Source organism: Colobus angolensis, unplaced genomic scaffold (genome assembly GCF_000951035.1).
Source record: "Colobus angolensis palliatus isolate OR3802 unplaced genomic scaffold, Cang.pa_1.0 Scaffold328, whole genome shotgun sequence".
Taxonomy (NCBI): Eukaryota; Metazoa; Chordata; class Mammalia; order Primates; family Cercopithecidae; genus Colobus; species Colobus angolensis.
Genome location: NW_012116577.1, coordinates 1034799 through 1062775, shown reverse-complemented (window position 1 = coordinate 1062775; position 27977 = coordinate 1034799). Strand labels below are relative to the sequence as shown.

The 27977-nt window shown below is 36.4% G+C and overlaps 1 protein-coding gene across 6 annotated transcripts in view; it reads left to right on the top strand.

Annotated features, from left to right (window-relative positions):
• MAPK10 (mitogen-activated protein kinase 10) overlaps nt 1–27977 on the top strand; it is a 344777-nt gene that overhangs the window by 288116 nt on the left and 28684 nt on the right. For all 6 annotated transcript variants that reach the window (XM_011951788.1, XM_011951784.1, XM_011951785.1 and 3 more), the window contains 2 exons: nt 675–857; nt 5626–5750. In XM_011951788.1, coding sequence (XP_011807178.1) covers nt 675–857; nt 5626–5750 — 308 coding nt within the window. The remainder of the gene's footprint in view (nt 1–674; nt 858–5625; nt 5751–27977) is intronic.

Below are 27977 nucleotides of genomic sequence, written 5' to 3'. Positions count from 1 at the left end.
ATTTCATTGAAAACAATATTCCGTGATGTCAGCAGTAAAACAATAGGTATGAAATCGGTGGCTTCTTTGTTTAATAAATATGATTTTTAGGAATTTGACATAGAACTAACGAGTTGTTTTACTATAAAAGTTATATTGACATGTATAATGCATACAAATAGAAAAAAATTCCAGATTTTTAGAGAAGAAAAAATATCTTAAAGGTAATTTAAGAAAATGTAAATGAATATAATCTAAAATATTTTTGCACTTATCATTTTAAAAATATAACTAATTGAGGTAACTTCAGGATAAAAATGTCACTATGATGTGTATTATATATTTTTCTTCTAAAACACACAATTATATAGAAGTTAATCTGCAGAATATGAGATTCATCTTGTGTTATTTGAATGACTTTTTATCTGTACAACCCAAAGACTATTTCATGATATCTTATTTTTTTAAAAAATTGCTAGTATTCCAAAAGTATATAAGTTTCAAAAGTGAATTTAAAATTTCAAGAAGACTCATAGCCTGACATATCTGCTTTTATATTTTCATTCTTTGTTGCTTATTAAAACTCTAGTTGCATTAATTAATGACTGTTCAGGACTTTGAGAAGGTTTAGTCTCCCAATTGTTGAAAGGCTAGTGGTCTGCACTTCTTTTTTCCCTTAACTGTTCAATTCTCAGATATTGACCAGTGGAATAAGGTAATTGAACAACTAGGAACACCATGTCCAGAATTCATGAAGAAATTGCAACCCACAGTAAGAAACTATGTGGAGAATCGGCCCAAGTATGCGGGACTCACCTTCCCCAAGCTCTTCCCAGATTCCCTCTTCCCAGCAGACTCCGAGCACAATAAACTCAAAGGTATGCCCTTCAGGAGTGACTTGAGGACGAATATGAGGGTGACAGGTCAAACAAGCACACGGTATAGAGACCTCTCTCTCTTTCTCGTTCTTTCCTTTTATTTTTAGTTGACACATGATAATCTTACATTTTTGTGGGATATAGGGGGTATTTTGAAACGTGTATAGAGGTATAATGGTCAAATCAGAGCAATTAGCATAACCCATCACCTGAAACATCGATCAATTCTTTAATTGGCACAGCCTCAAGTTAAAGAAAGATATTTCTTCAAAGAGCGTTCCTACAAAGGGGAGTAGCCACGGGTTTTAGAATTGTCTGGATATTCAGGGCCGGGCGCGGTGGCTCAAGCCTGTAATCCCAGCACTTCGGAAGGCCAAGGCGGGCGGATCAAGAAGTCAGGAGATCGAGACAGACCATCCTGGCCAACATGGTGAAACCCTGTCTCTCCTAAAAATACAAAAAAAATTAGCTGGACGTGGTAGCGTACACCTGTAGTCCCAGCTACTCGGGAGGCTGATGCAGGAGAGTCGCTTGAACCTGGGAGGCAGAGGTTGCAGTGAGCCGAGATCGCACAACTGCACTCCAACCTGGCGATCTATGAGGAGACTCCGTCTCAAAACAAAAACAAAAACAAAAACAAAAACAAAAAAAACAGAAAAAGAACTGTCTGGATATTCAGAAAGAAGAATAAGAATAAAATGTGTGACAATGGTGTGCCCTACGTATTTCACGGGGGGTTACAAAGAATCCTAAAATTATTTTTTGAGATACAACTCTAAAAAACCAACATAATATACATTGAAATCATTCTTCCAATCCTTTTTATTGCCTGAAAAATAGTTTCAATGCAAGATTTAGTTGTAAAATCTTGGAAATGCAGGTGTCTGAACTTCTTTTTCTATAATTTGTGGAGTGCTTAAATTAAATTTTTTCAGTTTAAAATAGCAAAGAGATTTTACGTATATATTTTTATTCAATATAAACACTTCCATTAATAAGTCATTTTTTTCTATCATGTTGTTGGCAGTTAATGTACTTGAGTAACAAATATCTTCACCAACAGAATTGGCTTAATAATGCCTCAGTCTAATTTGGAGACATGGAATAAATTTGGCAATGCATAAAGTGTAATATAAATAATAATACTCAAATTCTTATAATTTAGAACACTCCTGAAAATCTTATTTTGAAATAAATCTGACTGTTTTCCCCCTGCCTCGTTTCACATTTGCCCCATGCCTTAAAATCTGTCTGACCCTGAGCAAGTTACCTAATTTTTCTTTCCTTGTTTTAACAAATGAACATAGAGAAAACCCACCTTATAGGGCTGTTGGGAGGATTAATTCACTTAATAATTTGTCAAACACTTAGAGCAGTGCCTGGCTCGCTGTGGATGCTCAGTGACTGTTAAATATAATAAAATAATAATTTTAAAATGTACCTATAAATTATTAAAAAAGAAAAACTTAGGATACATGCTTTTTAAATTTAGCCCTAAATGTTATGTGGACAATTAATTATCTGCAGACTTAACTTACAAACTTAATGTGTATAGCTAAGGAAGACTTAAATGAGATGAGGAAGCTAAAGCTAAAATGTGGTGCCACTGTTTTCCAGGATGTTTTCATATCCTCTAAACTTTTATCTAATGAGTTTTAAATGCACAACACTGTTTCTGTGCTCTTGACACATATTGCACAGTTGGATTTCTTCCTTTAACTGCCTCTATAGACTCTCTTACTGACAATGGACTAAATTATTTCTAAATCTACTGCTGATAAGATCAACATTGCCTATATCCAGATTGAAAAAGAGCTTATACTCCAATTAAAGATCTTGTAGAAATCATGTCTTTGTAATACTATTGAAATATCAAGCAAAAGTAATCCCTTCTTTCGAAGACACTTGCAGCAATACAGAGACAACAAAGTTCTCATTAAACCACTGTATGAAATCACAGTAAAAAGGCTATTAAGATATTATACTTCATAATGTAATTCCAATTTTCTTGAGTTTACTTTTTAAATCAATTGAATCTCTGCAATTATTTTTGTAAACGATAAACTAGTTTGCATATTTGATTATTGATTTTAATTTTAAATATAAAATTGGAAAACTATAAATAATCTTAATATACAAATAACCAAAGAGAATAATGTATTCTACTGTGTTTGGAAAAGAGTATAACACATTTGCTTTCAAATGATAGAATGAAAGATAAAGCATTGAAACATTTTCCCATATTGTTTCCTAAAAATAGTATTGATTATTGTTTCTTAGCAAGATGATTTGGTATTGGTGTAGTTCATGACCCTATTCATGAAGAGCCCATTCTAACCCCAGCCCTTTCTTTTCTTTTTTTCTTTTCGAGTCTTGCTCTGTTGCACGGGCTGAGCTATCTAGGCTCACTGCAAGCTCCGCCTCCCGGGTTCACTCCATTCTCCTGCCTCAGCCTCCCAAGTAGCTGGGACTACAGGTGCCCGCCACCAAGCTCAGCTAATTTTTGTATTTTTAGTAGAGATGGGGTTTCACTGTGGTAGCCAGGATGATCTCAATCTCCTGACCTCGTGATCTGCCCGCCTCAGCCTCCCGAAGTGCTGGGATTGCAGATGTGAGCCACCACCGCACCCGACTAACCCCAGCCCTTTCTAATAGCAGAAGAATGGATAGATTTGATGAGAGAATCTATGAGAATAGTACATGAATTTGGATGTAAAATCAGTTACAAATTAAAGAGATCTTTAAAGCAATGAATAAATAAACACAGCCCTGTTAGGCTATTAGGAGGCCATTGGCAATGAGAAAAATTAAATATTGAATTAATGTATAAGTATTTCTGTATTTTTGTTGTTCTTGTGCAGTTCAGAGTTTTAATTTGAAAGTAATGATAGTAAGTTTCTAGGATTGAGTTTTCCAGAAAAATGGATAATAGAAATAAAAAGTTCTCAAGGTTGATTTAACTAGTACTTTTTCATATTTGTTCAGAAAATTAAAAGATGTATTTATTCATGTAATTACTAAAAGAAAATACCTACAGGTAAAAAATTAATTACTACATTTTAACTGTAGTGTGGTTAATATGTGAAAAATACATGAACAGCACTAGAAAAAATATGCCAATAATCACAGTCATTGCCTCTAACTAGTGGGGTTAGATATTATTTCCTGATTTTTATATTTTATGTAATTTTCAAATTTGTAGAATTAGTCAAATTGTCGTAATCTGAAAAATTGATTAAATAAAAATTGATACATATCCACAGAGTCATCTATGTTGATTTTTTGAAAAATCCATTTAAATTTTGTTCTCTTTAATTTGATGTTTTACCATATATTTAGAATAAACTGAATATTTTCACCATTCAACTTTCAAATCAGTTGAGTAACAATATTGATTTGAGATATTCATTTCTGTTAAAACTTTATGTAAAAGCCTGGGGGAGGGATAGTATTAGAAGAAATACCTAATGTAGATGGCAGGTTGATGGGTGCAGCAAACCACCGTGGCACGTGTATACCTACGTAACATGTGTATACCTATGTATAAGTATGTGCGCGTTGTGCACATGCATCCCAGAACTTAAAGTATAATAATAAAAAATATACATGTTTTTAGAAGTTAAAATTAATGTCTTTTAACAATGTTATTAAATAAATATGCTACCACCATATAATTTTATAACTGTTACTGCCCACAACCATAAAATTAATTATGATAGCATTTCCATAATATAGAGTTTTTCATTAGTGTCTAGTGTAGCATTAGACTGGCTTCAGTCTTTAGCTACTGGATTTCATCAAGTCATGACTTCCATTTATTTAATTCCATTGATTAAAAATACCTGATGATTACAGAATGTTAAAATAAAATTCAGTAATTGAATGTTATTATTTCTATCACATCAATTCTTTGGTTGTTTTTATGTATATAAGAAATTTGTGGCTGGGAGCAGTGGCTCATTCCTTTAATCCCAGCATTTTGGGAAGCCGAGGTGGGAGGATCCTTTGAGCCCAGAGTTTGAGATCAGCTTGGGCAATGTAGGGAGACCTTATCTTCACAAAAAATAAGAACAAATAGCTGGGCATGGTGGTGCATGCCTGTAGTTCCAGTTACTCAGGAAGCTGAGATGGGAGGATCCTTTGAGCCCAGGAGTTACAGGCTGCAGTGAGCTGTGATCATTCCACTGCACTCCAGCCTGGCAACAGAGGGATACCCTATCTCAAAAATACATAAATAGATAGATAAATAAACAAACAAACAAAAAGAAAAAGGAAAGAAATTTGTATGATACAAACTCTTAAGTCAATTTGTATACTAAAATCCTGATAATTCCATTGTATGAATGAGAATATAAAGACACATGTGTTGATTAACTTCAAACAGCTGTCCAGACATTTGTTGAATATCATGCATTTGCACTCTGTGCTCTTTATGCTGTTTATCCCATATTCATACAGGTTACCAAAGAAGATGATTTTGCTTACATAAACTCTCCAGGTTGATACATTTTACTTAGAAGTTTGAGTGAATATTTATATACTCAAAGTGTTATAACCCTTGGAGAGCCTCAGATTGAAGCCTTAGGCTTAGAGACCCAAAGAAGCAGGTGTAAAATGCATTTTCTTTTCCATTACATCAAGGGATTTACCTGATGTTTGGAAGGAAGATACTATCCCATACTTTATTTTCTTAATTTCCTCTCTGTCCAACAAATTTCCTTACTGAAATCAAAATCTTACTAGTTGTTTCTCTCATTTATTTTTTCAGCCAGCCAAGCCAGGGACTTGTTGTCAAAGATGCTAGTGATTGACCCAGCAAAAAGAATATCAGTGGACGACGCCTTACAGCATCCCTACATCAACGTCTGGTACGACCCAGCCGAAGTGGAGGCGGTAAGATAGGCTGCCTTTACTTTGCTTCCACAGACAAATCATAGCTCATAGCAAGAAACTGAGTAGAACTAGAAGCCAAAAGGACGCACAATAGATTTTTATAATTTCTGAGTCCAACGTCTGTTATCTGCCCCTCTAAAAGCTATTTTCTTCAACATATGTTTTAAATACTTTTCAGGTCTTACTAGAAGAGGGTATGATTTAGTCCAACAAGCCTTAGGGGTCCATAACACACTACCATTTGTTTCTGTTAAATTGCCAACACTAGTGGTTCTTCTTGTGTATCTGATTGCCAGCCTCTTCTAATGCAAACTTAGTGGTAGGGAACAACAGAGGACAAGTTGCTTAGCTTGTATTTTTTTTGAAAAGACACCTGCCACTAGTAAAATGTGATACTTAAGACTATTTCAATTAGAAAGCTTTTATAAGACCATTAGTGGCTTTGTGAAACCTTGCATGAACTAGATAAACTAGAAGTGGGTATTTCAGTAAGTAGATTACTTCAGGTTGATCAGTATGATGTATCTCCATGTCTCATACCCAGACATGGAAAATCTTCTCAGAAGCACAACTATTTTAAAATTATTTCAACCATTTAATATCTTCTATTCAACCTCTTTCTTTCATCTTTACCTCTCCTTTCCTCTGTGTGGATCCAGGCAGGGCAAGGGGAGCTTGCTGTTGCCCATGTGTGTTCTGTAGGCCTCCTGAGGAGAATTTCCTTTCCGTACCGCCTCTAAATATTCCTATCAGCAATGTTACCTTCTCCCAGAAACATGAGGAACTTCTCAAATTCTTAGAGTACCTGTGCTAAATCATCTCATTTTCTTTTACCTAATACCTTCAAATCCATTTGTTTGAATTTGTTCTTAATCTTTCATTTGAAATACTGTTTGTTTCCCCCAAGGTATTCCTGAGGATATTTTCACTTTCCTTCAGTTTTCTTTCCTCTGCTTCACCATGTGTTTTTCCACATCAGTGGTGCTAGATTCAAACACATAATTCTCATTTCTTCATTCCTCACTAGAGAAGATATGAAAGGTGGCAGTGAGGACTAGGTAGAATTGAACCTTACAGACACAATATTCAACAGGTCCTTTTCATAATGTAACCCAATCTTTAAGCATTTACAAACTTCAGTGAAAACACTTAAGTGGTTAATGAGTCTCCCAAGTGTGGAAACCGAGGTGTAACCATCCTGTACTACATTTTTTTAAAGATCTGCTCTCTTAATTAGTTTTACAATGATGTTGAAATTTTGTTTTGCCTCAAGTTAATTTTTAGTCATTTTATTTGATTCTTACAAAATAAAATCCCTGCAATTAAATATTTCTGAGTTTAATTACAATGTTCTAAAAATTAATATATATTCTTACAACCAAAATATAGAACCTCCTCCAGTCTCTCACACTTGGGAAATACTTGCAAAGATGTTCTTGGGGTAGAACGGAGTAATGAAGTAAGTGAGAGAAAGTATGATGTATATGTATATGAAAATTAAGTATAAAAATTTTATCTCTGATGAAATTAAAGAAAGTATTTTAGGTTATGTTGATAAAAATTTTATATAAATATATGTATTATCTGAAATTGTTTCTCCTCATTTATTTTGAGGCATATTAACTTATGCCTCATTATGTGGCATATTTATTTTTTCTTACACCTAACTTAATCCGTATACTCTGTTTTTAATGGGTTGTGGCCTAGAGTTTAATTAGAGTCATAAAGTCTGCATCTGTAATTCACTTACAATTATGTTGCCTATAAAAGAGATAGTTGCTTGGAATCTATAACAACATTTTACTGAATAGTATCAATTTGTTTTAAATTTTAGCTTTTTATTAAAAAATTCTTTGTAGAATGAAAAGATAAAATTTAGGATACTAAAATAGTTGGAGCCTTTTTCTTAACTACTTTGGCATTGACATGCTGGGGCATGGATAGCAACAAGGCGGGATGTATGAACTTTAGGGGAAGGATCTGATAGAGCCTGCGGGTCCAGGAAAAGAAGTCAGTTAACACACAGAACAAGCAAGTATTTGACATCTAGACTGGGATCACTGATTGTACAAGGGCAAACATGTCTTACATCTAGACATGTTGTAGTGAAGAGATGGGGATCCTGATCCTAGGGCAAGAACAATTTATTACTTTATGAAGTGTATTACAGTGGTCACAACTAAGAGAAGACACATCCTGACGGTGCTAGAATCCCTAGTCAGCTATTTTCTGCAATGTCCTTAGAATTCACATCTCTGTTATACATGTTGCATATGAACATGTGTTTAAAATAAGATGACCTTTCTCTATGGACACGTGGCAAAGCTATAATAGAGTGACATATCTTCTGCCAAAGATGACAAGACTGTTTTGCAAAACATACCCCTGTATGTCTTTATAATCCAAATAAATGGAAGGATCAAATTATTGGAATTTTTATTCTGATCAAAGAGCTTTCAAGTAACTCACATGCTGGTAGGGAGGGAAGGAAATTCAAAGGTGAGAGAGAAGAAAAATAAGTTTCATTGGATGGAAATAATGGCAAGTGAACAGGGGATAAAGAACAAACTGTGATAAGGTGATGTTTAGAGGAAAAGTGGAAAGAGTAGAGATACGTTGTGTGTACGAAGCTATTAGTTATACTACGAGCTATCTTGTCATGTTTCCAAAACTACCAAAGTACAAAAATGAAAAGAGAAGAGCATATGAATGAATGTTGTCATAATTCTAAAAGGGAAAATTAGTCATGCACACATGAGTTTGAAAATTTTAAAAATTGGATGCTAAGCTGGAGTAATTCATCTATGTAGTAATAGTACATAAATATTTTGAAATAACTGCTCAAATTATTAGCAAGTTCTTATTCAAATAATGTTTAGAGTAAAAAAGTGTGGTTTCAAAGTAGAACACACAAGTCACATATAATGTCAATGCTTTTTCATGAAATAAGTAGAAGATGCTCTAACTATGGTTCAGTATTCATCAAGAGGGCAAATATATTATACACAAATGTACTTGGTTGAGTTATTTGCATCTTCATAGGTATGAAAGATGAGTTAGGTTTAAATTGCTGTTCTGCCCATTACTAATTTGCTTTGATCAAGTTTCTTAACCTTTCTGCAATTCAGTTTTCTAAACTAAGAAAGTTCTCCCTTCTTCTTATATGTACAGCATAACATTCTGAGATTTTGAAGCGTTAATGTGCATGAAGTACTTAGCAAGTGCTTGGCAGTCAGTAAGAATCATATAAATTATTTTTACCCTTATAATACTTACAATTACTATCACTATTATGACTTTTACATGCATAGCTTTACTACCTTTTGATATTTGAAAAAGATATGTGCGTCTGGTGAAAAAAACCAGCTGGCCAAGAAATTGCAGAGATATTCCACAGCCTTTCTTTTTTGAATAATGGTGACGATGATCTAGTTCCCACATGATTTTAGGTCCATTTTTTTCTTTTTCTTTTGTTTAATGTATACCTACCTCTTCTTTGCCAGGTTGAAGAGAATCTAATGTCATTAGTTTAAACCAAAATAAAGACACATTATGGAGTCCACAGATCCTGATTATCATTATCTTTACTTTGGGAAAAGTAGGAGATTTTTGGGATTGTTTGGGGGAACTCGGTTTAATATCTTCCTTGTGCCCTGTTGGAAGAAAACACAATGTTCGTGAAGCTTTGTTGCCTTATCTCTTATCAGATTATTGAGTTTAGGCACCCTGCTAGGATCTGGTGGTGGCTTCACCTCTGAGAGTGGGGCTACAGGGAACCCTTAAGGAGCATCTGGGTGAACTCCAAGCTAAGTAAGAGTTGATTAACTATTTCTCAGGGCACAGAAGAAGGGGATTTATGAGGAACATAAGCTGTAACTATTTTTAAAAATAGTTTTATTTCTGCCAGAAATTTCAGAGCACTTCAAGAAAGCTCCTGAGTGCAACAGCCTTACAAAAGGCTCCATTTTGTAGTTCTTGTTCCTTGCAAGGGCATAGGGAGAGGGAGCAGGAGAGGGAGATGTGAGTTCAGCCAAAACCAAATACATCAAAACTCAAATAAATCATTATGAAGAAGCTTAATACAAACATATGGAGTCAGAGAACACTACATGATTCTTCAATTCTTGTCTAAAAGGAAGGAGCTAGACTTGAAACCATCCCCTAAGATGGGACAGGCAGTGGGGCTAAGCTTCATGGCCAGTGGTGATCAACCAGATAGACCATTGTGTTGAAGGCTCTGTTTCAGAGAGAACAGTTCTTAATGGCTGAAACCTTACTCTGGGAATCAGGGCAGAGAGGCAGGTAGAGCTGCTTGGGCTACTGGCATTTTGAAATTCTTTTCTCTAGTAGGTGAACCTGGGGTACTTGAGAACCCAGACGACAGCTGGCAGAAAACATAGGACTTTCTGTGTGGCAGCCAAATGAAAGTTCCAGAAGAGAATGCTGTAAATGAGGCCTGGAAATGGTACTCCAGCTATGATGGAGACCACAGAAAGAGTAGGCATGTTTTGTTTGGAAGTCTAAGGACACACGACATCCTCAACTAGACTAAGAGAAAAGATGTAACTAATTCAACCAATTTGGCTGGAAGATGATTTAGTAAACAGGGCCAGTGCTGAGATTGCTTGTTATTTTTTACCTAACTCAAGATTAATTTGGGAATTGGGACAGGGTTGGGTGGGAATTTAATCTACCAATACAGATCCTGAATTACACAACCTGATCTTCAGATACCCAGTGAGAGTATAACCTGGGAAACAGAGTAACACTTACATGTATTAGTACTGAAGTTCAATTAAAATAAACACTTAAGAAACATGAACCCAGAATAGTCAACACTATTACACATTTACTGTTTGCTTATAATGTAAAGTGATTAAGAGGGTCTTAAATGCTTAATTGATATTATTATTTACTAGTTCACTACTTTAGGGATTATGTTATTTTTGTCTATGGTGAAAGAATTTATAGAAACACATTAACTTGGCTATATTAAGCTATTTTATTACAAGATCATCATAGATTTCATGCCCTGTGAGCAGAGTTACTATCTGACATGATTTTTTCCATCTTCTTGTCTGCCATTATATCTTACTGGATTTTACCAAAGAGGATGCATGCAAGGGATGACCAACCATGCAGGAAATATAGATTATTTTTAATCTTCTTGTGACACAAACATGTAAACTTTGATATTGCCTATGCCTATTATACCTAAAATCTATTCAAGGTAAATCTGAAGTGGGAATTTAGAGATCATTATAGAGTGGTTTTGTCCTGCTGTTCAGCAAACATCAGCATTCAGAGTAGCAACTTTCCAACTTTGAGCAGTTATAGGACCAGCAACCATGATGAGGTGAATAGAATAGAGCTAGATGGGACCGGAAAAAAGGGAGAAGGGAATCAGAAGCCTATGGTTAAAGTAGAACAGGTTCCACAGCTTGATCTAGGCATTCCAGAGAGAGAGCTGATGCAGATATGTAGGCCAGGCAGTCAAGACCAGCTGGGCAGTCAGGAGAGACTTGTGGTCTAAGATCAGAGAGCTAAGTAGATGAAATCCTAAGGGGCGTTTAAAGGTGTCAAAGATAAGGATGTTCTCATATTGCAATGCAGAATTCAAAAGCAGACTCTCTTGGACCAACACAGAGATCAGCAAAAATGGGAAGCCACTACCAACCTGAGGGCTAGGGGGTGGTTTACTGGAACCCAGGCAGTAATGGCCTGTCCAGCAGGAGCTAGAGTCACAGACACAGATAAGATACAGCTGCTTCTGGAGAAAAGGATGGGGAGAAATGGCCTAGATTATCCCCTCTGTCTCCTGGTGGTATCTCCCTCCTGTTGGCTGAGACCAGACCGAAGGCAGCTGACGGACAAGCCTGGGAAATATGGCCTAATAGAGTCCAGTCCTCTGAGAAAAAGAGCAACTAAAGAAAGGAGGAGGACAGCATCTGTGGGCCAATGTGTCCAGGGCTGGCACTTACCAGGGCTGGCATTCTTTCCTTATTCACAATTCTGAAATCCCTAAGTAAAACAGAAGTAACCAGGGAATGGAGCACAATTCCTCTGGAGAGAAGAAGACTTTAGATATTAGAAGAGGTGATCAGGGATCTCCCCTCATAAAGTTAAGTAAGCATCCCCCTAATAACTATCTAATTTCTTGAAGTATTTCATGATTTCTTGCCAAGAAATTACAGGTACTATACCAACCTGATAGTCTTGGCAGAAGCGTATTTCTCATTGGGATTTCCACTGAATGTGTGCACTTCCTTCCTTTTATATGTTGATGTCACTCTTTCAATTGTTGGTTGTAGGGCTACAGTCTTGTTGAGACAATGTTGGACTACATGTACATGAGGGGAGCGAAAGGATTCAGCCATCTGTTTTCTTTTAGGTTACTATAAATCTACTCTTTTGCTGCCATAGGAACGACCTTTATCACTCAGAAAGACCTTGTCACTTTCTTCTCGCTCACCTCGTTTTTATTTCTTCCTTTTTTGTCTCTTCTTCACTTCTTACCCTCTTCTCTTTTTTATTCAACAGTTATTCACATAAGCTTTGACTATTTGTTAACAGTTTAGTATTTATTCACTTATTCTATAAATATTGACTGAGCCCACACTTTCTGTTCCACACTGACCTAGATGATGGCGATTCAGCATTGAATTTTTAAACAATGAAAAAAACAACAGGTCCCTGCTTTTATTGTTCTTGGTAGGTTTCCAATAGTTAATAGAAATTTTTATTGAATGGGAATCTTTCATAACTTATCATCTCCTGAAGAAACAAAATCAACTCCTCCAAATATGAGTTGTCTACCTTACTTGATTATTTAACTTGTTTAGTGTATGATTTCCTGACTGTAGAATCTGAAATCCTGTGTCCCTTGAAATGTTAATCAGTTATAACTAAATTGCAGTGAGAATCTGCTAATCTTCAACCAGATGTGCATCAACTGCTTTGAATCATAATTAACAAGTTATGCTTATCTACTTTTAGCTATGATTTTTAAACTATTATTTGACTGAATATAAAACAATGTCCTGCTGGGCACGGTGGCTCACGCCTGTAATCCCAGCACTTTGGGAGGCCAAGGCGGGCAGATCAGTTGAGATCAGGAGTCTGAGCCTTGCTAACATGGTGAAACCCTGTCTCTACTAAAAATATAAAAATTAGCCGCCTGTAGTACCAGATACTGGGAAGGCTGAGGCAGGAGAATCTCTTGAACCCAGGAGACGGAGGTTGCGGTGAGCCGAGATCGCAGCACTGCACTCCAGCCTGGGAAACAGTGAGACCGTCTTAAAATGAATGAATGAATACATAAACAAACAAACAAACAAACAAACAAAAAAGTTCTGACCAAGCTGACCAAGTTTGGTAACCCAAATGCATAGATTATTACTGAACACCAAAGAATCCTAAAGTTGCTACACTAAACATAAAAGTATACAATCTTTAAACTATGAATTAAATATTTCTATTTACTGTAGCAACTAAATAAAAATATTTAATTTGTAGTTTAAAGATTTACATATAAAGGTATTGGCCATCTGAAGCCTTCAAGCATAATTCACATGATTGAAGATTATGGGAAGGAGTTATTCTCATTCCTTATTACCACTGACTTTTAATTCTCTCAAATACGTTTTCACTGTAAAAGCTAATATCATTTGATTATGAATATCCTGTGTTACTTGCTCTATTAAATCTACTCCATGAATGAGTTCTCATTCGCATTGTTTCTACCTTTATTAACTGTGGTTTAGCCAGTTGTCTTTTACTGAATTCTCTTGAATCCATAACAAATTCCTGAAACAACATGATGAGGAATAGGCTTATAAATGTATTTGATTATAACTAGAAGAAATATACTTTGCTAGACTCAGTATATATGAACTTAGGGATGATAAAGAAAAATATGAGCTACAATGAATATGAATTTGATGCATCTAATGTTCAAATAGTTCATCAGTAGATATCTACTGTTTGGAGATAAACTATTGAATAAAATATATGTAAGTTTGCTTCAAATATTTTATAATCCTTTTATTAAATTGGTTAGTCTGAGTGTAGCACTGTGAGTTAAACCTGAAGTATCTGGAAGAGATGATTTAAATGAGTTATAAATGCAACAGCTCTCTGTACAGACTAGATCTCCCATTGGGAGGAAAGGGGATTAAAGTCTTTGTGAGTCACAGTTTCCTTTGATGAGTGATACCAAAAGGTTAGGGCATGTCCTCAAGACAATTTCTAAATAACTAATCCATTTGAAATTCTGAAACTACTGTTTTTGTTTCCTGATTTTCCCCACAGGATCCAGTCATGTACTTAAAATAGTTAATAGGCATTATTTTTGTTTGCTGTCCTTTGGTTTGCCTGAGAAGAAAGTCAGTTTGCAAGTGAAGTTTATGATATAAAATTTAATAGCAACTCTCAAGTGGCAGAAAATACATATTAAATATTTCAATAAGCATAAAGTGCAACACTTGAGTTACTTAAGGATTTTTTGGTAGAAATTTGAAAATTTTTATTAAGAAGGAAAATCTCCATTTCACTAAAATAATAAGAAAACTTTAAAAAAAAATTCACGGGTAGAAAAAGCCTCTGTTGCTTTTTTTTTTTTTTTTTTTTTGAGATGGAGTCTCGCTCTGTCACCCAGGCTGGAGTGCTGTGGCCAGATCTCAGCTCACTGCAAGCTCCGCCTCCCGGGTTCACGCCATTCTCCTGCCTCAGCCTCCCGAGTAGCTGGGACTACAGGTGCCCGCCACCTTGCCCGGCTAGTTTTTTGTAGTTTTTTTTTTAGTAGAGACGGGGTTTCACCGTGTTAGCCAGGATGGTCTCGATCTCCTGACCTCGTGATCCGCCCGTCTCGGCCTCCCAAAGTGCTGGGATTACAGGCTTGAGCCACCGCGCCCGGCCAGCTTTTTATTAATAGAAAAGATCCACAGTGCCTATCACGCTGAATATGACCTTGGATTTTACTACTAGTTTGTTTCTTGATGCTATAGATGTGCGTGCACTTTTAATAAGTTTCCCCATTTTTACTTCTTTAGATATTTTTGGAACATGCTTATTACTTTGGATTTCAACTTGGAAAGCTTATAAACAAAACATATTACTATACTTGATAAGGCACATCCACTGAGTTTTCTCAGGAAAGACCTCTTTGGAGGTTTTCATAAAGGGCTTATTCTCAAAAAGATTTCTCAGGTTATTTCTAGCATTTTAGGAATATCAAACAAAAATTTTATCTAAGTTCCCCTAAATATTTTCACAAGTAAGACAAACTATATCCTAGAACGAGGAAAAGAATAATTAACAATGTGAGTAATTTCAAGTATCTGAAATGTTTAGCATGTTAGTGATTTTATTTCCATAATATGTTATAGTATTTGTTGTATATTTTAAATTTGACAATCAGTCCAAGTATTTCCCAAGTGCCCATCACCAGTTTGGTCTATAATCTGTGTGCAGGTCACTGGTGACCTTTTGTTTCCTGGAGATAGAAAGACAAAGAGGTAACTGAGTGATGTTGTGCTATGAGACATCATGATTCTCTTTTCTCCATTCTAAAATTGCCATCATTTAAATTCTGTTTTTCAGACCAACTGTCCTTATGAATTCTTTTAAATATGATTTGTTCTACTCACATGGAGTTAATAAACTGGCTGAATTCCTCCCTCAGCTGTTCTCTCCATCTGTTCTGACACAAGGACTACCTCTTTGAGTCTTAGGATTTCTTTTTATTATTGCAGCATGTGTCATGCTGTGAAAAAGCTAGTGTGACCCATGGCAGGCTTAATTTGAGAAATAGTTTAGTACTATCTATCTGTCATAGAAGACTCTTTCAGTGTGGAGTTGAACTCTAAGTAGGTTTGTTAGACTCAGAATGTATATAAATTTAGAAATGAGGAGGAAGAAACATGAGGTACAATGGATATGAATTTGATGCACTCTAATTATGTGCTTAATTATAGAAAGAGCAATTCATATTTTGTGGTTTTCATTTGCTTGGGGAAAGTTAAATCAATGTCTCTAATTCCATTTGTGGAATTCTAAATTTCCATCTGTTCATGCTGATGTATTCTTTCAGCAGCAAAATATGAGCAATTTACTAATTGCCTTCCAGGGAAAATATAGCTTCATTAGATTTTGCTTGCCCAGTGCCTCAGCTGCTTAACGTGAAGATATCGTTTGAATTGCCTTCGGATTGTTTTGATGCCATGTATTATGTTGGTGGGAGCTTGTCAAAATGTTTGTTGTAGATAGAGTTAGCCACCTGCTTTTAGGAACCCCACTCCCTCTATGACTTATAATAGGAATATGTATTTCACTGAAACACTAATTCATTTGTCTCTAATTTTAGCAAGTTCTATTACTGAAGAGAAAGGTTCATCTTAATTTTAATTCATTGGGGTATTCAGAATCCACTGAATCCAAGATTCTCAGGTGTGAAAAGCTGGAATGGTTGAAATGTTCATTCTCAGGAGAGACATGTTTTTGTTGTCTAGTAGAATCCATGCTTTGCTTTTTGTTTTCATGTTTTATCTTGAGCACTTTAGACCATGAGTGCTATTGCTATTAATCTTTTGAAGAGATCATTGAGAGAGAATACTTTATAAAAAGGGAGAAGGGAACAGAAATTATTTTTCTAGAACATCCCACACCTGTTGCTCTCTGAAAGGCTGAGTTATGGCTAATGTATTCTGTCAGGTTCTTCCAAATACTTGATTTTATTTCTTCTCTCCTAGGTGATGTCTGAGATATTGTGAGATCCACCTATTTATCTCGAGGTGGTGGGCATTTGTGAGAGTGTATTTTATTTTCGTAATATGTTTCATCCTGGAAAAAAGAGGTTATCCAATGTGTCATCTGCCTAGGATGTAATCCATAAACTGTGGGAGAAAAAAGTGTATTTTTTTCTTTTTTAGCGTTCCCTCTACGAGATAAGATAAGAAGTCAGGGTGGGAACTTATGAAATGTTCTGTCAACTAAAATTTACCAAATGTTGTAGTAAGAGGAAGAATAAAAAAGAGAAAAGAATAGGAGTAGGTCAGAAGAGAGAATCTCTGTCAGACAGCTTTGCCTCGAGGTTAAGTAGAGGCTACAAAACTGGTGAATCTCTAGGAAACATAACTCTTTGTAATTTGCATTCCTGCCTTGTTTGCCTACCTGTAATGTTGTTAAAACAATCAAACTAGACTTGAATTTTTGTCAGTCATCAAAGAATCTCCTCTTAACCACTGTGTATATATGTTCATGGACAGCTCTAAGGCACCCCTACCCATCCTCATATCATTGTGTTTTCAGTAAAGAGCTTTTATCAATAAAGAAAAGGGTATGCTCTGCAGAGGTAATATTGTTTTCTGCAAGGCCTGGATATTAATTATAAAACATAAACTCTGTAATTTAAGGGTCACATCAGTTCTGTACCCAGCAGAATTATTTGGTGAGTAGCCTTGCTTAAGTTCCTAAAGGTTTACTTTAAGTAGTAGGTTTGCTATTTGACACATTTTTCTTTGCTCCTTTGCTCTCAAAATCAATGAGGTTTAATTGCATGATGAACTTTTAAATACTATATTCTTCTTTAAGAAAAAAAAAAAAAATACGCGCCAGGCGCGGTGGCTGAAGCTTGTAATCCCAGCACTTTGGGAGGCCAAGGCGGGTGGATCCCTTGAACTCAAGAGTTTGCGACCAGCCTAGGCAACATGGCGAAATCCCGTCTCTACTGAAAATACAAAAATTAGCCAGGCATAGTGGCTTACACCAGCTACTTGGGAGGCTGTGGTGGGAGAATGGCTTAAACTTGGGAGGTGGAGTCTGCGGTGAACTGAGATTGTACCACTGCACTCCAGCCTAAGCGACAGAGGAAGACTCCGTCTCAAACAACAGCAACAACAACGGCCAAGTATACACGTACTCATCCTCCACGATTCAACTTAACAAATATTCATAGCACCCCTGTGAATGCTGACACTGTACCAGATCTAGAGATGCACACAGCAGGGCATTTCTCTGCCCTTAGGAGCTCACTACCTAGCACTGAGCTTTCTTATGACCCCTAAGCGTTCCTTGGAGAAACTTCTGGGGGTTTTTGAAAAAATCCCCAAATTTTCTACCTATAATTATGTATTTGCATCTTTCTGAACATCCAGCTCACAGGCTTTTTCAGATCTTTGGAGTTCCTTTTTACTCGAAATTTAATTCTTAAAATTTTGAAAATCATGAATCTAGTAAAGAAAGTTTTCGGCCGGGCGCTGTGGCTCAAGCCTGTAATCCCAGCACTTTGGGAGGCCGAGACGGGCGGATCACGAGGTCAGGAGATCGAGACCATCCTGGCTAACACGGTGAAACCCCGTCTCTACTAAAAAATACAAAAAACTAGCCGGGTGGCGGGCGCCTGTAGTCCCAGCTACTCCGGAGGCTGAGGCAGGAGAATGGCGTAAACCCGGGAGGCGGAGCTTGCAGTGAGCTGAGATCCGGCCACTGCACTCCAGCCCGGGCGGCAGAGCGAGACTCCGTCTCAACAAAAAAAAAAAAAAAAAAAGAAAGTTTTCAGTGGGTGGGGGGAGGGGACTGCAAAAGTGCTGATGATTTACTCTTAGACTAGATTGTCATTTATAGACATATCAAAAAGATTTAATACACTTTTTAGGAAATAATTTATTCTCCAGGTAATTTTAAAATTTGTTTTAAAATTTTCTTTCATCTGTAAAGGTCCTACTTTTTTAAGGAAAGTGGTGGAGGCAGAAGTAACTGATAAATATAAAATATTATGCTTTCAATTTTTATTATTGTGATATAAAAAACTATTAACATTATAAAAACAGTTTCTTGTGGTCCCAGACAACTTTAAAATGGTATTTTTTTCAAGAAATATAAATTAACAGCAACTGTCTACTCTTCAAGTAACGTTCTTTTCTCATGCTGTGAGGCTTTCAGGGGTTCAGTTGACACGTGGCTTATAGCTTTAGCATTGCATTATTCTTCAATGAATAGTACAGATTTCATAAGAATGACAGACCCAGCTTTCCTCATACTTTGTTTCCACTTTGTTTTTCCAAGGACTCACTTCCTTTGCAATATTTGTTTTCCTTTGCCAATTGTGTCTCCAGAGATTTTTGTTTGTTTCTTTGTCCATTATCTAAGAAGGTGGTTATGTTGTGCATTGCAACTAAAAGGTGAGACGAACAAATGAACAACAAAAACACAAAAAAATTAACCAAATATCTTGTTTGAGAGTCATGCTTAGAGTTGGTGATGCTATCAATATTAGCAAGTAAACTAAGAAGTTTGACAGTCTAGGAGACAAAGGAATATAATCAGAAAGTATAATTAATAATGATGCTGAAAATGAATATGTGTGGTGATGTGAACACAGCTTTAAATGTTGTAGTATGTTTATGCTGACATTTTAAAATCTCTAAATGAAAACTATAGACATGAAGTCAGAATGTCATCACAACTCTACGTAGACCACAAGTCTGGAAGTTGAAGAGTTGCAAAAAGAACCAGAAAAAGGATAGGCAGACTATTCTTGGGTGCTAAATCATGATAACCTTCAGATTCAGGGAAAAGGCTGAATCTCAACATTTTCTTCCCAAGTGTAGATCCATGGCTTAGGCCCTAGGGCATTCGTTATATGTGAGGAGAAGGTAGAATAGATGAGACAGAATATTGAAAAGGTTACACTCCCTTTTTACAAGTATATTAAAAGTTTATGGTCTTTCGCAGAGTATGTGCTGTAATAAAATTATTATGTCCCTTTCTAATGGCAGGGCGATTGTAAGAGTGATAAAAACCACTGCCATAACTTGCTGCAGGTTTCATATGAGACTCAGAGGGTTGTTTGTAGAATAATGGCCCACAATATCTTGTGAAAGAGAATAGAATGTATTGTTTGTAAAAAAATATATATATGTTTAGTCGACAACCAAAAGATGCTCCCCACAGTTTCTAATTCCAGGGAGAATCTGATTTCTATCTTTAGGTGCGTTTTGAAAGCTGAATTCCTCTTATGTTCCTCTGTAAAAAGTGAGAGATAATTGGCTAATTAGCTAATTAGCTAAGCCTCAAGCACTTTTTCTGAAAATTTCTTACCTAAGATGTGTGTTGTTTTGGACTAAGTTAGCGTTAAGAACTTTTGGTGACTTTCTTTCATGATATATATGCCAGAATGCTGTTTTCATAGTACAGCAATCTGTTACTACTTTTTTATCTGAGCTAGGCCTGCTCATGCTTCTTGCACCATTCCTGTTTAATCATGAACAATAATTTATTCCTAGCCAGAATTCTTACATGCATAGTCACAGGTAGATTTTCTTAAGTAATGAATAGCTCCCCCAAGAATGGAAGGCTAAGCTTAAATCCAAGCAAAAAACTTGGCTTGCAGTTATTAATTTAAAATATGGCCTTACATAATCTAGCTTTCCCAAAGCAAAGGGCTGTGGACAGACAATGGGAGAGGACCAAGAGTTATAGACTGTGGAGACCAAGGTCATGGCACTGGGAGACAGTAGAGCACAATGGAAATCTCTGTGGGTCAACAATTAGAGGACATGGACTCAAGGTCTCATCATACCTTGGACAGGTCCACCACATTCATTCACTTAAACTTTTGTTAAGCTTCAAGTGTACGCTGCCATTGAGGATTCACTAATTCTAATAATAAAAAGACGTAGTTCCTGTTATTTAGTAGTTTGTAGTAGAGTTGATAGATAAGTAAATAAGATATTATAACCATAGTACCAGTGCCATAGAAACACAAAGGAATAAGGTATAACTCATTCTATAGCAAACATAGGAGGTTTTCAGGAGGAAGAAAAGTCTCAGATGGGACCAAAAGGATAGGCAAGAGTTAGCCAAGTGAAATGGAGGAGGAAGAGTAGAATCTGGTAGACAAAAGAAGTAGCCTGGTCAATGGCCAGGAGAGAAGATGAATCAGGACACACCTGGGGAACTATGAGTTAATTCATTGTGAGCAGAGAAGGGAGTGGTGAGAAATGCAGCTGGAAATGGAAGCAGGGCCCTGATCAGGAAACACCCTTTAAGTCATCCCAGAGGGTGTGCAAACTGCAGGCTTGGGGGAACGGCTATAGGGATTTTAATCAGGGTGTAACATAATGGGATTTATGTTTTAGGTAGATCATTCTCTCTACTGATGAAGTGATGATACAGTTGAAAGATTATTTAGGAAGCTAGCAAAGTAGTTGAGATAAAAGACGACAAAATGGACTTCAATGACAATGGAGATGAAGAAAGAATGACATTCAGAGATGGTGGCATAATTGTATCACTAATCTTTACCCATGAAATGTCCTGTCTAATAATATTTTAAAGGAAAAAAATATGTGAAAGTACCCAATTAACTTTGAAAACATAGGATGTTATTAAAGAGGGTTTTCCTAAAGCTTATGGAGGTAATTGAACTATTGTAAACCGAACAGTTTTAGTCTATATGACATAAGAGAGATGGAAATGTTATCAGTTCCTATCATGTTAACACAAAAGCTCAGTTGGACTTGTTTTCTTTTAAAATTACTCCTTAGAGTAATTACTTAATGAAAAGGCAAACTCTGTTTTAAGAAAATCCACCATGAGATGTATTTATTAAATACATTAAAAAGTATTATTTAATAATGTACATAATACATTAAAAAGTAGGAGCATTGGTAATACATTAAAAAGTAGGAGCAATGGTAATGTCTTATATTAGAATATAGTTCTTTATGATTGTGTTTGTTTCTCAACCTTTTTTGTTCCCCAACATACTTGAGAGACAGTCATCAACTCATTAACATCATAAACTTATCAATCTATATTAAAACAATGATTCCTGATGTGGGATATGGCAGATTCTTGTGGGCATGTTAATTACTTGGAAATAAATCCTCACTCTCAAGTGATTCTGTTCCCCATCTCCCTCTCCTCAGAGTACCCTTTCCCCACAACATACACCTTAGAACTTACTGCTCTTGGCGCAACTGGAAGATAAAGAATTTGTCTCATTCGTTACCTCATCTATGTTAACTATGCGTTCCTAGAACACAGTGGGTTCTCAGAAATATTAGAAGAATTAATACAATGTTTCAATAATTCTCACACTGACTACTTTATTAACCTTTCAACCCATGCTCCTTTTATTCATTGCCCCAGCCAAAAGAACCCCTATCACTACCTCCAGGCGTTAGTACGTTTTAAATAATTTTAAAATGATTTTACACAGACCCACCATTAAAGCCCTGCATTCTCAACTGATACTCATTTCGTTATGTCACAGTATCCTTTACAAAGTCCACTTCTCTTCATAAAGGTGGTATTAATAATTTATGTATTTAGAAAATTTAGAATTAAAATGAATTTACAATAATAATATTTGCCACTTTCTTTCTGATAAACATCTCATATGTAAATGTGGTACACAAATGCTTTCTTGTATAATGTGGCAAATGTATTGAATCCATGTAGGTAGAAGGGACAGTTTTTACTAGATTAGCAGAAGTCTTTATGCTTGATTGAAAGACTTCATTGGCCAGGTGTGGTGGCTCACACCTGTAATCCCAGCACTTTGGGAAGCTGAGGTGAGTGGATCACCTGAGGTCAGAAGTGCGAGACCAGCCTGGCCAACATGGTGAAACCCCGCCCCTACTAAAAATACAAAAATTAGCTGGATGTGGTGGCTGTAATCCCAGCTACGTGGGAGGCTGAGGCACCAGAATCACTTGAACCAGGGGGGTGGAAGTTGCAGTGAGTGGAGATCAGGCCACTGCACTCCAGCCTGGGCAACAGAGTGAGACTTGGTCTCAATAAAAGGAAAAAAAAGAAAGACTTCATTAACCTAGAAACTTTATGTCATGTTCTAAACTTTTTCACAGAGATTAGTGGTAGGAAGGGGAAAAATAAAGATTTGTAACAAAAAGTATGTATATTTTAAAATTCATAAACACTTTGGAATTGAAAAAAATTATTAAATTTCAACCTAAAATATAATATTATCCCTCTAACGTTAGTGAAGTACACTCAGATCAATTTTCCTTAATAATGTTTCTAATTCTGTAGCTATGTTTCTTCGTTCACTGTGGATTTGTATCCTGGGGCTATTCATTGATGCTAACTGGAAGAGTGTGGTTTTCTGTGGTTAATGTCTCCAGGATGACTCCTTATTGATTCGTGTTACTGATGTAGAAGGGCTGAAGATCCTTTTTCCCTTGTTCATTTGCTTTTATTTTGTGACTGTAAGGCAGAAGTGCAAATGACATGTGGCTTTAATAGACTAACTCAGCAATATCTGTGTTCAATGTGTTTATTTTTCACCTAGAACTATTTTCTAGTTCATTTTGAGCTCATATTTGTCCTACGGAATATCCTTGGGGCTAATGTGATCTTTTGCCTATGAAAAGAAAGGCTTGCAACAAAAGCTGTTGCTTCTCAGAATTTTAAGTTAACTCATTTTCTTTAGAACCTTCCATATGCCATTATCATATTATGCATTATGCTGCAATGATTCATTTTTATGTCTATCTTCCACAACTCTGCTGCTGTAAAGTTCCTTGTGAGCAGAAATTCAGTTTTATCTACCGAGTGCAGAGAAAACAGTGAGAGTAGTGGCAGGTGCATAGTGTATGGTCAGTAAATGCCATTTGAATTGAACTCAACTGTACTGTGCTGTGCACTTCTCCAGTGTTTATAAAACCCTTTCTGATATCCAATCTTATTTAAGCCTCAAAAAACTCTAGAAAATGGTGACTATTGTCAACAACTCTTAACTGAACTTACCTTCTAAATATCCCCTGACTCAGACCACTTCTCATCCCTTCATCTATGCAAACATCATTTCTACCCTGGACCATGTAATAATCTGGGACTTATCTCTCAGCACCATTCTTGCCCTTTGTGGTCCATTCTGCAGAATGCCTAGAATTTTCCTTTTAAAATGTGAAACAGGTAACATTCATATAGTTCCTCAGCTAACACCTTCCAATGGCTTCTTATCGTATTTATAATAAAACTCAAAGTACTAATCATGGCTTGCAAGGCCCTACCACAGTGTTGTTTCAAATTTTATCATAACCCATAGTAAGAAGGGTGTTTTATGTTGCAACCCAGCATGCATATACAAGTGCACATGTGTGCACGCACACACATACACACAAAAGAAAAACCATACACTGATATTTTCTATCTCACTTTACTCTTCTTGGTTACATTAAATGGTGCTGGTGATGACCCACCAATTTGTTTTCATGACTGCAGTTTGGAAAACATTGCTCTACTTAGTCTGGCTTCTGCCTACTTTTCTGATGTCACCTTTAGGCTTCCCTTTTCCACTCTGCTCCAGTATATGGCATCCTTGCGGTTTCCTTACCGCACTGAGCAAGCTTCCCATTTAGGGTCTTTGTATTGTATTTCCTCCTACCGGGTGCATTCTTCCTCCAGATATTCACACTGCTCCCTCTTTTCCTTCATTCAAATCTCTGCCCAGATGTTACCTTCTCAAAGAAACCTCTTATGACCATCCTATCTAGAATAGTACTCTTTGGCCTCCCCCTTGCCCGTCATGCAGCACACATTCGTGGGTAACCTGGCAGTAAAGCATAAGTAGACAACCTGCTTCTGGGTTGGGGTTTCATACGCAGCAGAGCGGCTCCCTTGCTGTGTTCTATTGAAAGTCAGTCCTCGACACAAGGGTTTGTAAAAGTAATACTAACAATAATTTTAAAAGTAAAACAAAAACAAAAAAAGAAGTTAAAAAAACTAAAAAGAAAAGAAAAAAATAGAATAGTATACTCTGTTACACTCTAGCCTCTTAATCTTTTTCTTCTATGTGTCACTGTTTGACATTATATATCTCTTTTTATTATCTGTCTCATCAAGTAGAATTTAAGATGCATAAAGAGAGAGACAGTGACTCTTTGGGGCACTGCTCTATCCCAACGACCTAGAACACTGTCCGGCCCTTAGTAGTCATATAATCAATATTTGCTGAATGAATGTATCTGCGTTTAGAATTGAAGACACTGAAGCTCAGGATGTTAATGGATGTTAAGCACATTGCCCATGATTGTGTGGCTAATATGTGCATATCAAAAGTTGGAATCTACTTTTTAAAAAATTATTTGAATAATGTCAGACATGTCATAATTGATTTCGTCTCTTTACCTGATCAATTTTTCCAAGTTAATATATAGTAGATTTTTGAATGCAGTAATTGTTCTTCATCAGTGTTTCATACTTGTTGAATGTCTACTATGTACTATATACTGTGCTAGACTGGTGAACAAAGACACAATCTTTGTCTTCAATTCTTTGTCCCATAGTCTAGTGAGAAGATAAATAAGTAAATGTTGATACATATTCCAAATTTTAAGCTTATTGTACATTGGAAACACATACAAATAACTCAGTAATGTGGGTAAGAGAAGGCTGCTTGGAGTGATTAATATCCAAACAGGAACATGAAGGGCCAAAAAAGGAATTATCCAAGTGAAGAAAGACAAGCAGAAGAAAGGGTATATGCAAAAATCCCAGCATCAAGAGAGAGTGTAGAGAATTGCAAAGCTTTCTGGGTGACTTAATGGAGAAGGATGAGAAATTAGTTTGGGTTGGTAAGCAGGGACCAGATAAGGAAGGAGTTCCCAAGCATTGTCATGGACCACGGACACTATCCTAGGGTGAAGGGAAGCCATTCACCAGAAAGTGGGACAATAGCATTAGCAGATTTGAAGTTTCGAAGGGCCACCCTGTCTGCAGTGTGGGACTGGAGTTGAGAAAAGGGAGCCAGAAGGCAGGGGGATAGATCTGTAGTAATCTAAATTACTATAGACATGAGCAGAATATTCAAGAGATGTTTAGAAGCTAGTAATTGACATGAATTGTAAATAGTTAAATTTGGAATTTAAGGGAGGTGGAATTCAAAGATGACTAATAGCATATAGTAGTGGGTTAATAAGTAAGTGTTAAATGAATGAATGAAGAAAGAAAGATTTATGACCAGGGCACTGGGTGATTGGTGGTGCAATTACTGAGCCTTTTCAGTTAAAGAACCATAGAAAGTTGTAATTTCCAAGAAGCAGGAAAGAGAAATTTCATTTCCAAGACATGATTGCACTTTTTGATGGTGTAGAGCTAATAAATTAGTGACCTACCACCTGAGAAAACTACAGAATAGAATGAAAAATAGAGAAAACTGAATTCAACTTCTTTGCCAAACCACTGGAGCATTATGTAATTAGCTTTCTAATTACACTCAGTTCACATCATAATTAAAATTCGCATTACTAGCTTTCAAAGGTTCCTCTGGCCACCTAGTGCTATGATGTCTCTAAGCAACATTAATGCTTTCCATATATAACACGTTATAATTCCACGCTTTGTGCATTGCAAGTACTTAAGAGAGTTTTGTTGAATTACCTGGTATGATAACATTTGAAAGTAGTTCTCTCTTGGATAAAGCAGTAGATGAAAATCTTTCGTTGCAAACTAAGTGACTTGCCCAAGGTCACTCATCTTACTAGTGCCAGAGTCAATGGTGCTTCAAGTTCAGTGCTCTTTCCATTGTTCCTTTCGGAAAACCTGTGACGCATTATGAGGCTCAGAGATTCTTCCTGCCCACTTTAGTCTACAAACCGCATTTGATTATGAGACACAAATCTTGTGTCCACTTTGATTACAATTCACAAATTTCTTTGTCCTGTTCTTTAAAACCATAGCATAGTATATTTCTCCGGAAATCATTGTATTCTACCAAGAACTAGATGTCATTAAAGACTGAGAGAAAATCACCTACTTTCTCTAGAATGTTTTCCTTTGCATCTATACAAATGAAACATAATTAGGCAAATGACAAGACTTGCTTTTCTACTGTAAAGCGGTTAGAGCAGAGAGGTCTTAATCTTTGCTGTACATTAGAATCATTTGGGATGTTTTAAAAGTGTCCTGACACCAACGCCTCACCCCAGAACAATAAAATCGGAATCTCTGAGGTGGGATCTAGGCAGCAGTATTTTTAAAACTCCCAGATGATTTCAATGTTCAGCCATAGTTGAACCATAGACTAGCGCAATTTGGTGAAAATGATGAACACACACACACACACACACAAAGCACCTCTTACTTAATGTTTTCATTTTTTCTTGCCACAAGGTGGCAGCATCACAATATATTGCACATTCTCGCTCCTCTGAGTGGACGTGGAAATTTGTATTTAGAATCTTGATTAATAGCATTTCGAGAGCCCCGTCAGCTAGAGATAAACATTGCCTTTTTCCCTGCTGTTCTCTGTTGCTTTGTTTGCCTAATAAAACGTTAAAATATATTTCAATAGGTTGAATTAGTAGGAACTATAAGCCTTGGGTGGAAAAATGCAAAGAACACAGACTTTGCATTCAGTTAGATTTGGTTTTAAATATGGCTACTAACTCATAGATTTTTAAATCTTTGTATGCCTCAGTTGCATACTTGGAATAGGAGGTTTGTCACAAAGACTAAATGAGATAATATATGAAAATCCACTTGCCATGAATGGTAGTAGAATGATGAAGACGTTGAGGAGAAAAAATGATAATCCTGTGATAGAGTCATTTACAGAAGATCCAGGAAAACCCAGAATACCATACTCTTTTATTTATATAGCCTTTATTTTCTTCATGAAGGTCTCTTCCTTGTCTGTATGTGTCCCATGTTTCAGTTTTCAGTGGCAATTACTTCTTATAAATAAACATGTTCTAGTCTCTTTCATTTCAAAGAACAAAGAATCAAAACCCACCTTTATTTTTAACTACACTTCTACCTTTAACAATGAAAGTATGTCTTCCAGCTTTATAGCCAAGTCTCTGTAAAACATTAGTCCTTGTTTACCCGCAATTACTCCAGTTCACTTTTCAAACATTGGCAGTGCTTTCTCTAAATTCACCAGTGGCCTCTTAGGTGCCAAGTCCAAAAAAAAAAATGGGTATCTCATGTGTTTGCCCATTTGAATAAGCTGACAGTACCCTCCTTCCTGCACCCCTGCATGTTAATTTCTGTGGTGGCAGCACACCTATTCTCCTGCAGCCTCCATTGCTCAATGTGAGTTGTTCTCTCTTCCCTTAGAATTGTGCATCCCAGAAATTTTTTCTTTATAGTCCTAATTTCTTTTGTCTCTGGGAGTCTTATCTTCCACCACAGCCTTAATTGTAATTATCATAATGTCTCAAATCTACACATTGTCTCAGAGTTGGCCTGAGTTCCAGA